Raw genomic sequence first — 14,570 nt, forward strand, 5'->3', positions numbered from 1 at the left:
TGTAATAATTGTTGTTTTAAATTGTACTGTTGTATATATATTAAAACATATTTGTGTAAAAAATGAAGACGGTGTGTGTCAATCTTGTTGGCAAATAGTGTAAATCAACTAAAATATCACCTTCGGACTATTTCAAATTTGCAATACGTAACACTATTGCTTCTGCAAGCAGTACCATGTAACTTCTAATCTACTGGTGCCTAATTGGACTTGTCACTTAGTATATGTATGACCCTTGCCCTTTATTAAGAAGCTGTTTTGTGTAACTTATCTTTATGTATTAATAAAACATTTCACAGGATTTACTTATTATTGTTGGTAGTGAGATGGTAAAGTCTACTGTTGATGACTGAGTCATACATGGTGCAGAACAAGATCATCACAACTGCTTATCAAGCTAACCTAGCAAAGCAGAGAATTCATTATAAAATTGATGGGCATGCCTACAACCACTGTATTTATTGTTATGTTGAATATAGATCCATACGAATTTTAACAGTTACATTGAATAAGTAACACTGATGATGGTAAAATGCAGAGATGACAAAACTTTGGTAGAATAAAAAATGTTATTTACATCTTTGCATGAGGTTTGTATGGCCCAAGAAATAAATCATCATCATTCATATTATAACTATAAAGCCCCTTAATAAATAAAAACACAAAAGCTTACCCTGTGTTTCATCTTCCATAACTCTTTGTCTTTCTTCCCCAAATGCTTCCAACCATCTTGTTTTTTCCTCTGGTGTTTTAGTATAGAACATGAACCACTTGCCTCGTGAAGCACAGAAGATTTTCCATGCATTTTTTACTGTTATTCCAAACTGAACATCTAAATAAGAAATATCTTAGTTTAACAAGTATAAATGTTAGAGAAAAAATAATTTAAAATCAGAAGACAAATGGTAATATGGAAAATTATTTACTGACCAAAGAGAAGTTGTGTCATCCAAAGAATACAGCCAACCCCAATAAGATGTAAATATACAAATTTATTATATTCAATACTGAGATTCCTGAATAAGTTACGTATGAATTATAAATATTTTCTCAACAAAATAATGTTTAGTTTTGTGTTGTAACATGTTATGTTATAGTACATTCATCATTATTATAATACAAGTTTCATCAAGATTATTCCTTCATTCTGTAATACAGATTGTAAAAGTTCACTGAGGTTGCTTCCTAGCTTATGCATCTTACTCAGTTACCTGCATGAAATTCAAACAGCATTTACAGGCTAAGTGCTTTTACTTAGGGTTAGGAGCATGTTCAGCACCAACTGGTGGAGACTCTTTCTATTGTGCAAAAATAATATTGGAATAAAGTACTTTGAAATTTAAAATCAAAAGTATAGATTAAAAGGAATTTAGCAGACAATATAATACCATAAATACAAAGTTTGACCACTCACTATCAGTTATAACAATCGGGTCTTCTGGATATGTCAGGAAATGATATGATGTTAATAGATTGAAAACTCAGAAATATCTGTAGATTAACAGTATAAAATATTTATAAAAAACAACAGAAATTGTACTATATACAGATAACTTTAGATAGTCTTTGTGTTTCTTCCTGAAATATCATTTTGAAAGATATTAAATTCATATATTTATACTTATACACTACGCTTTCATTTGAGTTCTGTAAGGATTGATAGATGATTCACAGCTTTATTGAGAAGTAAGCTTTTTCTTTCAAAAAAACATATGTAATTAAAATTTGTTGTATTTTGTTTGTTTGTTATACTAGAAATATTTATTTTTTTTGGAAGTTCCACAATTTAACAGAAGAATTTTCTTAAATATCCATGACACCAACCATGTCTGTAGTTACATACTGCCATATAATTTGACTAAGGTAAAACAATCTTGTTGAGTCTTAAATTACTTTTGAAACAAACTTCACAAAAAACAACTTGTCACAATAATGAAGGATGTTTATAAAGTCTTACAACCCGATACTTTACATAAACAGAAACAAAACACGTCTCACCTTTGCCATCCTCAACATTAAATATACAGCATGAACTTAGATGTATCCTTCCTTTATATATATAGTTCTGTCTCTTTAAAAGGTCCTAAAAATGAGGAAGTGCAGTAGTCACATTAGTATCACTTTTAATGTCAATCACAATACTAAACAGCTCATGTGAGGGTTCTAAGGACAGAGACTAGTACTGCTACCAATTAATTCATCAACATTACTTTTAGAAAGATTTCTTAGTGTTTTCTTTACCATTGTCTAAACAGCTATCTTCAAATTTTGTAATAATTTCCTAAATGGAGCAAAGATCACATGTAAAGAGTTGCAATTACTTAATTCATTGACAAAAACTAATTTCAAGTACTGTAATCATGTTTTAGATACAGCAAAAACTAGTTCAAAGTGTTGTAATAATCTCCTACAAACATAGAAACTAAATGCAAAATATTTTGTAGTCTTCTACTGCCTATAACAGTATTTCAAATTTATTACAATACTTAGCTATTAATATAGTAAACCCTTATGTCAAACCCAGCATATTAACTACCCTACTATATACAGTAACAATTTGTATCTAATGTAAAAATCATTAGATGCAGTAAAATCTAGTGTCAAATGCAATTTGTCTAGAAAAATTAAAACTTGTTTCAAGATTAGTTATATTCTCTTAAATAAAACAGTAAAATTCGAGTATTTTAATTACGTCAGTGTCAAATATGATAACCATTTCTTAAGGACTATTATTTGCTATAAAGTACTCCAAATTTAGCCAAATGAGCAAGAGAGTTAAAATGAGTTTAATTTTTTTTTAATGCCACTATATACAATTTATGAATCAATTTCATTGAAAACTATTGCAAGTTACAAATTATTGAATATGACAAATTCAAGGTGGTAAGAGTTAGAGTCTGATTGAAACAGGTTGAGTCACATTTTGAGCAGGAAAAAATATCAGTAATGAGTATGAAACCCCCTATCATTAACACGTCTTTGAATTTGTGTGGTATACTTCCAATTGGCTAGAAGATGATGTTATGGGAGATCCTGTCCCACTCTTTAATGAGTGCAATGTCAAGCTATCTCATAACACTTGGTAGGTTAGGGCTTTGATCTTCATGACATCCAAGAAAAATCCTAAAGGTGTTTTATGGGATTTACATCAGCACTTTTTGTTTGCCAATCAATTATTTCTATAGTTTTTTGTTCAAGGTAGTCACCACAATTATGCCACTATGAAATTGGACATTATTGTGCATCAGAAGAAAGTCTGATTCAAATGTACCCATGAAAGGTCACATCACTAGGCCTAACACCACTTTTGGCCCTTGGAAACACAATAACGTATGTATATTCAATCAAATTTATGCCTTCTCATACCATACCTGATATGCTATTGAAACTGTCATATTCAACAATGCAGCACTTATTACTATTTCATCATCTCTGGCTTTTCATGTAGACTAACCTTTCAGCAGTTAGTAAAGCAATGTAATCTTAACTCGCAAGTGTCCAATGGCATTGCTGCCAATTCTTATAGCCTTGACAAAAGCTAAATGAGCACTGCAGTAAATCACAGAACTAAAGCATGTCATCTGGACTTTAAGGCAGACTAACAAAGTCTGTTCCTTACCACTTTGCTACTGATAACACTTCAGTTACTGTCCTACACTTCACAATGAGTCCATGGGCAGTAGAATGGCAATTATTTATAGCGACGTTGTGCAAATATTGGTCATAATATGGCATAGTTGACATTTTATGAACTTGTGTTGACTGTCTATTGTGAAGGTTAGTCATCTAATAGCTTGTCATCAATCTCCCCACTATGGACTGAGATAAACTAAAATTAAATGACACTTTTCAATGTGTTTTTATGGCTTCCAACATTTTGACAACTTTGATGGTATGTACTGCCATCAAAAAACTCTGCCTACAAGCAGATTAATACTGTCACTCAATTATAAAGAAACAATAACTAAACTTGAAGAATTCACCAACACAGCAAATCTGTATATAATCAAATCCAAGGCTGAAATGGCAGATACTGTGTTATCAGAGTCATTGTTTGGTTGCTGTTAATTTTGCACAAAGCTACACGAGGGTTATCTGTGCTAGCCATCCCTAATTTAGCAGTGAAAACTAGAGGGAAGGCAGCTAGTCATCACCACCCACTGCCAACTCTTGGGCTACTCATTTACCAACAAATATAGGGATTGACCATCACATTATAATGCCCCCACAGCTGAAAGGGCAAGTATGTTTGGTGGGGCAGGATTTGAAACTGCGATCCTCAGATTGCGGAGTCGAGCTCCCTAACCACCTGGCCATGCCAAGCCCATTTCCAACATATCTGCATTCTCATAGAAGGACACGTGTAATGTTTACTAAGAATATGAAATTCTGGAATTGCATCCAAGTTTAATGTTCCAAGCTGTATTACATTTTTGCAGTTTTACTTTTTTGATGCAGTACAGTTTCCATATCTTAGATGCAGAAACAACATATCATCATTTTTTCTTACACATAGTGACAAATAGTGTCACATGTAGGTATTTTCTGTTAAATACAATCACAGCAAATAGAAATAAGTAACATCAAAGTAGTAATATACCTTTAAGTATGTCAACAACAAACATCAAGAATTGTAATAAAGACTTAAATATAGCTTTCATGACTTGTAAGTTACCATAATTTTGATTTAGTTACTCAAAATGGAGTAATTTGCCTTAAGACAAAAACTACCAAGTGCTACAAAAAATGAAAAGACGGAAAAATACCTATGTGTTGTTGGTTATACAAAGAGTCTTTTAAATATTGTACAAACTTGTGTACATTAAAAATAAGCATAAAAATATGTCTTTGAATATCTAAACTACAACATATACAAGTTTTACTGCTGTTTTTATACAAAGATGGGTTTTTAAAAGCTAAACATACACTCCAGATTTATCACATGTTCTAGAAAGCTTATCTGGGCAAAATACATGAAAAGTTTTATAATATAGTATAAGCATTAAACAAAACATACAAAGCTAAACTCACCTTTTTACAGTAGACTAAAAGATGATCAAAAAGAAACAGTGTGTATTCTCGGGACCATCCAGAAAATGCCCTTACAACATCACCCGAGTGAATGAGGACAGAGCAAAAGTCTAATACATCTGGACCCTTTAAAAATAAACTAGAATTAAGTTAGTGAAACTTAGCTGTACATAAAAAGGAAACCAAACAACACATTTAAGAGCACCCAGTAAATTTCACTATCCTGTTCATAATAATGATATAATTAAGCAGGACAGACAGCATGACCAAAGTTTGTTGCTATTAAAAGCTTGTAGGCAAGTGGTTTGAACAATATTCTAATTAACCCTTTCACTGCACAATTAATTTTCAGGCTGATTACCAAAAAAGTGTCAATTATCCACCAAAAAATAAAAATATGAAATTGACCCTTTGTATTACTTTTTCAATATCTAAAGAAGCTGTATTTCTACATCTGACACTAATATTCTTTGAAAACTGTATTGAATAGTGAAAAATAATGATTTAAACAAAAAAATTGAGGAAAATTAGAAGATAAGAGTTCTCCAGTAAATACCATAAATATAGACAAAATTAAATCAATGAGAGGCCAAAATCATTACAAAATATAAAGCAAATTATTTAGATAGCAATATCCAAGATATAAAGAAGCTGTCTTTATATAGATTCTATGTGTGTTCCTGCAAAGTTGGCAATTTTGTAATGAGGCATCTAAACATCCAGGTTTCATGGCGTAGAACACAGATGGCAGTACACACACAGGTTTTGTGACTGTTTCAAGTACAGGGGATATTCCCGCATGTCACAGTAGAGGGAAAAATTTTTTGGTAGCCGTGAGGTAAGTCTGAATTTTCCAGTCAGTGGGTATAAACGTTTATGTGGATATATTGGAACTACACAGCAAAAGGGTTAACAGAGAAATTAATTAAAGTTTTTACTTGTTTGTTGTCATCAGGATATAACGAAAATCTATGAAACAAAATATTTTTTCATTCATGAAATAACACTGAAGCATAGTTAAGATCTGAAAAGTAATTATAAAGATGTGTAACAAAAATGGTTTGTTTGGTTTGTTATGAATTTCACGCTAAGCTACACGAGGGCTATCTGCACTAGCCATCCTTAATTTAGCAGTGTAAGACTTGAGGGAAGGCTGCTAGTCATCACCACCCACCACCAACTCTTGGGCTACTCTTTTACCAACGAATAGTGGGATTAACCATCACATTATAATGCCCCCGCGACTAAAAGGGCGAGCATGTTTGGTGTGATGGGGATTCGAACTCGCGACCCGCACATTGTGAGTCGAGTGCCCTAACCACCTGGCCATGCTGAGCCACAACAAAAATCAATCCTATAAAAATTTTATAAGTATTCCACTAAGAGCTTTTGTTTATCACTCAGTGTTTTACAATTGTTTTAAATAAGTTTTTGAAAACTCAGAAAATTGAAGCAAAAATACTTGCAACTTTTTAGAAGTTTAAAGTTCTATCTACAATCAGTGTTATATATTTTTAATCCTTTGAATATTGCATTTTATTGTTTGTACAATGTTTCATTTTTTACTGTTTATTAAATAAATAACTGAAAGTAGGCAAATCATAATCATGATTTTTTTCCTTCAAGTATATATATATTTTACCTCCCATCCATCAATAGTCTGCTGCCACTCCACTAGACGCTCCAAACACTCCATTCGACGTTTTCGTTCATTCACTAGCTGGGCTACTTCTTTCATAGCAGACAAGGCACTTGTGACTGGAATGTAGTCTGGATGATCGATGTCTGTGTATTTGAGCAGTTCGGCCAGCTGAAGTGGATACTTACAGATACGCTGAACAGGTGTTAGTAAGAAGCCATCCATGGAAATGTCTATCATTTGCTGTAGAAGTCGGCAAGCCTACAGATTCAAAGTAATTACATTTGTATTTACTTCATATTAAATGCTCAAGAATTAATAGAATTATACAACCATGAATGTATTTGAAAATGCTTGATAACATTATATAACTATTTATAGCTTAAATGTTACAATTTGTAAAATAAATAAAAATGCTATATTTATTCAAGAATTGGTGCATGAGTTTTACTTGAGCATTTTGTATTCACATGTTAAAATATTTTGTCCATATTTAGAAAACAGAGTTTAGAATCTACTCTGACTACTGTAACAATCACCCATTAGCTGTGAGTGAACTTCAGGAATTATACAGTGATCCACGCTACTCTCAATTTTTTGAGGTAAACTTTGATTTTGTGTATTAGATTAAGTTTTAACCTTCTTTAATTAGTTTCACCATTAAACAGAAAACTACTGAAGTAAATAATTTCTTATATGCCTATTCATTTTTCAAAGAACTGTATTATGGTGGTTTTATGTTCTTTAAAATTCTACATAAAAAAAAAATATTTTCATTATAAACGTTGTTATTAAGAAATTTATTGTAGCATTAGAAAAGATTTGACAAAAAGATGTAAAACGTATTTATTATTCAGTCTTCTATCCAGACAAAGAAAATTTAGCTACTACTATATGGTATATTACGCACCAAATAATTAAAAAAACAACTTAAAAAATCCTTATTCATTATTAAATATTTTTTTACTATTTAGAATAAAGTCCGAAGAACATATTATTCATGTCCATGAAAATTAAAACATATCTATTTAATAAGATTATACAAATTTACTCTTCTCATGCCAAAGCTGTATATACCAAACTTTCTGATACCAAACTTTCTATAAGCTGTTAAATAAAATGGCATATACTGCTTGTAAACATGAAAGCAGTAACCTTAATCTAACTCTAATATCTAGTGTAAATGTGAGATTAATGTAATCTTCTCCAACATTTCAAAATTGATGTATATTAACATAACACATACTAGTAATCATAATAACGCGCTCTTGATAAACTTGAATATATTGATGATCTTGACTAACATTTGACTGTCTTATGAAGATTCAAAACTTAAATAAACTTACTAATATACTGTTGAATACTACCTATGGACTGCACCTGCCTTCTTTCTTGTTTTGGAGACAATATTTTATTTTCTGAATTTCATAATCTCCTAAACCAGACATAAGGCAAGAGCAATTCAAAGAAAACTATTCAACATCTCAACACACTGCCTAAAACTTTCTTAAATTAATATATTTACAAACATTCTATTAACTTATTGATAACTTTGATCTTACATGATGCAAAAAACAATTTCCCACCAAACTTAAATGTGGTCTATTGTGATCAATGCAAGCTTCAAGCCTTCTTAAGAACTCTTTTTGAAACTTGTAAATTTCTTCAATGTTACCAAAGATTGTTGTTATCCTCTCTGGTGAAAACATATCTGGTCTCCTTCGAACCTGTCTTAAGTAACCCTATAATCATAAAGAATAGAAAAAAAGATGATAAATAAAGATTTTATCTATTTATTTTAAAGACAAAACAGTACTTTATGAGAATACATAAAACTGTTATAACTACGGTTTAAAATTAATCTTTGTAACTATGCATAAATCTATATGAGAAAAATTACAAAAATGACACATGTACTATGCCATATACATCACTGAACTGTCATATATGTAATTTAAAAACAGAGGCAGAAGAAGATGAAAAAAAATTCTTCTGACACATACATATATATCTTAATTAATTGCTTTTATAATTTCGGAAATACACTTATAGTGATTTTTTTGACCAAAAGTCTATTTCCTTAAAAAAAACAGCAATTCACATGCCAAAGAATAATAAAATAAAAATTTAAAAAGCACATATTAGTTTATGTGAATAGGAAAGTAATTTCCCACATCCCAACAGTCATAATTTAAAATACTTTATGTTCTAGACACCCTGTAAGATTACGATTGGAATCTGTTTGTTACAATACCTGAACAACATCTTCAAGATGTTTAACAAAATCTTTTTCTGTACTAATAATTTCTTGAACTATGTTAGCACGCACTTGTTCCTTAGTCAGTAGACTAATGTTCATCCTGCCTCTGGAATCTCCAGTTAAATCTCCAGTTGCTAATTTTTCAACACAATCTTCTAAGGTGTCCTCTTGATTTACTCGAAGCTTAAATTGTTAGGTACGAAATCAGATATACATTACTTATTTTTATAGCTAGATTAATTAAAAATACAAAATTCAGGAACTTTACAGTTGTGGGATAAATTTATACAAAATCATAATTCACATTTATAAATACACAAATTTTAATTTAGCTTAGTGTAGCAAGTAATACAGTTTCCAGCAAAATATATGAAAAATCTAATAATAGTAAAAATATGTTAGTTAAATACTAAAATCAAAAGTTCAAATTAACACTTGAGCAAAGCATTATCTTAGAACATCTAAAATAAAGATGTGGAAAGTGTCTTACCCTTACAAAAGTGGCTGGAAACCAGCCACTTTGATTATTTATAGAACCCCACCACCAATCCTCATCTGAAGAGTCTGAAACTTCAATCACTTCACCAGCCTTAAAACTAAGTTCCTCAGGATCCACAGTGACATGATCCCACAAAGCTTCAGCAAATGTGATGCTACTTTGATGGAACTATTGTAACACAGAGTATCAGAAAATATATTTTATAATAAATTATATATATTTACAAATGTTGAAACACATATTGAAACAAAAAAACAGAATACAAACCTGATACAACTAATGTAATACAGAACATTACAAAAGATATGACATTGTCTTTTCAGAAAATAAAGAACATGAAACTAATGAAAGAGAATTTGAGCTTCATACAAGTATTCTAATAAAAAACATTTAGGTGACTGATTTGAACACATCTTCAAATAAAAATAGTAACAATACAAAATGTTAAAATAACAGTTGATAGTACTCAGATGCAGCTTTTCTAATAGTGAACATCAGAAAGTCTGCAAAACTATCATTTATGGAGGTAAACATTAACGTATACTTCAATATCAAACAGTTTGTATGTATTAACCCTGAAGAAGCTGTAAAAGTGAAATGTTGGTAGTAATAAAAAAACAAATATATTTACACCTGGAGTGTATAGGTCGTTTATCTAAACTTTTATCATAAATATAATGATAGTAACCTCTCGATTAGCAGACTAAAGTTGAGCCAATGTTGGTTGATGATCAGTTTTTTGGTACAATATTGGTATTGGCAAAGTTATGTACATTGGTCCATTTTGGTGTACTATCGTGTAAATGGCTATTAGGTAGCTGACAATCAAGATAGGAGACCAAGACTGGGCCAATAGTAACTTGCACATCAACGCTTAGTTGGGCCAATGTGTTGGTTCATCACATACGCTTTAATTGTTGGCACAAAAGAAATTTGCATTTAACTTTTAGATCAGCCAACATGATGGTTCATCATTGGTCCAAGGTAAGTATCCACTTTTTAAACTGTTATCCTAATGATGACATAAGGCTCTGGTAAGTTTCATCCAAGAAATTAAAGAACACCAAATTAAAATATCAGCTTATTAACTGATATTAAGTAAGCAATTATATGTAAATAGACATAGATCTATGGATGTAGAAAGTTTAACAAAAAAAACAAGAAACCTTTTCTCATTATTATTATCATCATTATTAAAAATTTCATGTTATAAAATGACATAAGAGTATAAAACAAAAATAACAGAACATAGAAAAATTACTGTTGGACTTTCAAGTGTGAGAAGTATATAATAAAATCAGGCACTAATTTAATCCTCCCAGAGTATTATCTAGGATGTAATTAATCAACACTTCCCAGTTACAGTTATTGTAGAGGTCATTGTTCTGTGCCACTTCAACACCTTTGTCAATGGATGAACATGTACAAGCTTTTAATGAATTTGTACAATAATGGACTGATAATGTATGTGTAAGTTTTGTTATGCTAAATTAGTAGATGGACTGGAGATGACAAGTTATGTACAGTAGCTGATTGTATGAGCCTACAATTATGATGACTTTACATCTTATATTCATGTCGGGCATGGACTGGCCCTGTGTTAGAGCCCTGGATCTTAAGACTAGTGAGCTAGGTCCAAATCTGATCAATACCATGAAATATTCTCTGCACTTTGGGGCTATGAATGCATTAATTAGATAAGAAGTATGGTCAAGTTCTATTATTTGGCCTGAACAAGAATAGCCCTCAAATAGCTTTGTGCAACAAGAACAAAAAATGTCTGATTCATATTTTTCTTAAAAAGAATAATATGTTGGTTCAACACACATACTGCAAAATATTTCTGTGCCATATATGGAATACTTTCTGTACTGATAATTTCACGAATTCACGAAACCATTCATAGTTCCATGGATTAGAATATGGTACAGTCCAAATTCTGTGAACCCACGGAATAAAATTCTGGTTGCAGAACACCAGGGTTTCTTATATCTGGCTAGTTATTTTTCAGAAGTCACAACACAATATGATCACAGTTAGTACATAACAAACCGAATGGAGAACAAAACAACATTTCCAACATCTTTTTATACATTGTAGAAACAAAAGGACCAACAAAAATTAGAAGTGAGGAGAATAATAGACACACAAGACTATAATATCAATCTGTATGCAATAGCCTATCATGCCTAAGATGAAGACCACAGAATAAATTGGAATAATACTAAAATGAGAAGGAGAAGGATAAATAAAGCCTTCTACATCAACCTAACTGATAACATATTCAGACAACATAGTAAAGAAGTCAGTAAAACCTAGATACCTCAACTGAAAATATTCAAATATGTTTGTTGATTAAAGTCCTAAAGTGGATAGCACACCAGCTTTGTTATCAAGAAGACCCAAGTTCAAATCCGTGCTGCTACAACATACAGTCTTTCTTTGGATCTTTCTAAAAATGGCAGCAGACTAGCAACCAAAATGTAAAATATAAACTTCAGTAATTAATTAATAATTATACATAGATGACCACTACTAGCCATATACTCAATATGAGTTTTACTTAATAAATTAAGTTTTCATTTATTTTAATAAAATACAAACCATCAATGAAATTTCATAATAATAAGGGTATTCATTTATTCTTAAAAAGCAATTACATTCCATATATAGAAGTGGAACAATTACTATTCTGCAGGTAGATGAATAAAAAGATGTTCCATATAGTGCTGGATAGAGCAACTCTTTTTTTTTTTAAGAAAATTTTTCTGAACACTTGCTACTAGAAATATTTCCATAGATAAACAGAATTTTTGTTTTTCAGTGAAGTTATAAAAGTGGATGCTTCTGTTGGGCCAACACTGAACCAACCATGATCTGCTATCCTAGTAATTAATATTAAAAGTTGGAATATTGTTGGCATCATGTCAACTGTAGTCATTTGTTAACATTAGTCTGCTAAGAAAAAAAAAGTCAGCAGCCAACATTGGTCCAATGTAATGGTACACACTGATTCAACATCTCTAGGATGATACTAATACTGCAAGAAAATATTAAGATATATCTTTAAAAATATTTTTACACAAGTATCTTAATACAGAATGGTAATGATTTATAGAATAAGATAACTACAGTATGTGGGTAGAAAAGCCAAATTTTTATGAAAATTCTGTGCAAAAGTAATGAAAGTCCCATACAGAACTACTTTGATTAATGATTATACGAATATTCTTCATACGTTGATGATTCATAAGATTTCAACATAATATTGATATAGTTAAACTAAATACAACAAAATACATCAGTTGATAATATACTAAAAAAAGGGTTTTTTTAATTCCAGCTCCAGGTTTTCAATAAACTTGAAACTTAATATTACAAGTTATATGTGTTATAGTGTCAAAAATTAATAAAGTAATAAAGCATTACCAATTTAATACAGTTTTCTGTTTTTGACACAGGTAAGGAACGAAGTACTTCACTGTCTGAACCAACTTCATCTGAAGAAGCTGTGCTACCATCATAAGACCCATCACGGTCAGACAGACCTGTAAATTTTGGGAAAAATACAACTTGATTGCTATATGACAAAAAAAGATGTAAGGTATTATAAGCACAATAACTTATGACTAGGTCAAATATGTGAACATTTTATATAAGAATACCATACTTCACCTAATAAATGTTGGTGCAGGATAGGACAAAAAAATGAATTATAATAATACTAAAATAATTAGGGAATAATGCACAAAAAAACATCCTTACTAGCATTTTTTTAATGCAAGATGGAACACAAAGACAACATTAATACAACTTCATAGCAATAACAAACATGTAAACATTGTAAAGTTAGAAGGGCATTTAGTAGAGCTCATACCTCCACCACACAGTGTTGTTCATATTCAGTTCTCAAAACATACGTGTCCGTATGTCCATCATTATGAACATTGTCAACAGACACAGATTATCTTTAGAAGGACAATGAGGAATAATACTCTACATATGTCAAACAGGTTTCATCAAAATCCAATAACTTTTGACTGAGTTAATAGAGCAAAACTAGTGTGAAAAATCAGTCCCCATGTTAACAGATAAGGATTTTTTTTCATGAGCTTGCTACGACCTTGACCTTCCAAAAACTAATCACTTCTAAGTTGGGTCATAGTCCAAACATCTACCAACTTTCATCCAAATCCGTTTGAGAAATCTTGCTGACAAACACACAAACAAGCACACACACAAAATGGGGTGAAAACATAACCTCTGTCACCTTTGGTGGTGGAGGTAAGTATATAACTGGAATAAGCAAAGACTTAGTATTATTGGAAATAGTTTCCATTGCCTTTTTAACATTATTGTCCAGAAAATATGAGGAAAACCATTCTGTTTCAGTATTTGCTTCATGACAGCTAATTCTTGTTTGAAAAAAGGAAAGATTACTACAAAAACTTGTCAAAGTTATATTCTATTACCTAATCTTCTAAGGATTAAATTAGGAAATAAACAGTTATTTTCTGGCAAAGTTTTAATAAAAAACCTTTACTTTTCCTTCTTCAGATAGAAATACAAAACAAATTTGAAAAATGGAAAACTAAAAATATATAGATTGGAGTATTCCAGAGTTTCAATTTATAAGTTTAAGCATTGTTTAAAAATCTAATTACAAGTTGATGCTAGAATGAACAAAAAGATATTTAGCACCAACAATGCAATCTTTTGTGATTAATGAGTTCAATAAAACATTATATTAAGACTAGAAACATTTTTTAAACATCTCATTTTTAAATACTTTAATGGTCTATAATAGATAAATGTTTAAAAGCTATTTTGCAATTTTTTTGGTTAGTTTGTGACAGTTAAGAATATGGTATTTAAATATTTATTACTCTAAGTTACATCATAATACACCAATACAATTCAATATTCCATAAATGACTAAATAAACAACATTTCAACTAAAACTTTGGGTTTTACAATATTAACATGCTCAACAACAACAACAACAAAAAAAAAAAGTAGCTGAAATGCTATTATGTACTCTTTATGGAAACTTCATATATTTGTTAGGGTGCATAGAATTTACTTAGCCTTTTATTATAAGAATTAATCTTATGCAGTATGAAACTCCTCCAATTATATAT

The 14,570-nt window shown here is 30.7% G+C and overlaps 1 protein-coding gene across 1 annotated transcript in view; it reads right to left on the reverse strand.

Annotated features, from left to right (window-relative positions):
- LOC106469942 (spermatogenesis-associated protein 13-like) overlaps positions 1-14,570 on the reverse strand; it is a 76,245-nt gene that overhangs the window by 8,190 nt on the left and 53,485 nt on the right. The window contains exons 5-12 of the mRNA XM_013930463.2: positions 12,859-12,977; positions 9,421-9,597; positions 8,925-9,113; positions 8,233-8,412; positions 6,674-6,931; positions 5,032-5,157; positions 1,999-2,083; positions 674-832 (exon numbers count right to left, since the gene is read on the reverse strand). Of these exons, the coding sequence (XP_013785917.2) occupies positions 674-832; positions 1,999-2,083; positions 5,032-5,157; positions 6,674-6,931; positions 8,233-8,412; positions 8,925-9,113; positions 9,421-9,597; positions 12,859-12,977 (1,293 nt within the window). The remainder of the gene's footprint in view (positions 1-673; positions 833-1,998; positions 2,084-5,031; positions 5,158-6,673; positions 6,932-8,232; positions 8,413-8,924; positions 9,114-9,420; positions 9,598-12,858; positions 12,978-14,570) is intronic.

This window comes from Limulus polyphemus, unplaced genomic scaffold, assembly GCF_000517525.1.
Source record: "Limulus polyphemus unplaced genomic scaffold, Limulus_polyphemus-2.1.2 Scaffold3734, whole genome shotgun sequence".
NCBI classification, from domain to species: domain Eukaryota; kingdom Metazoa; phylum Arthropoda; class Merostomata; order Xiphosura; family Limulidae; genus Limulus; species Limulus polyphemus.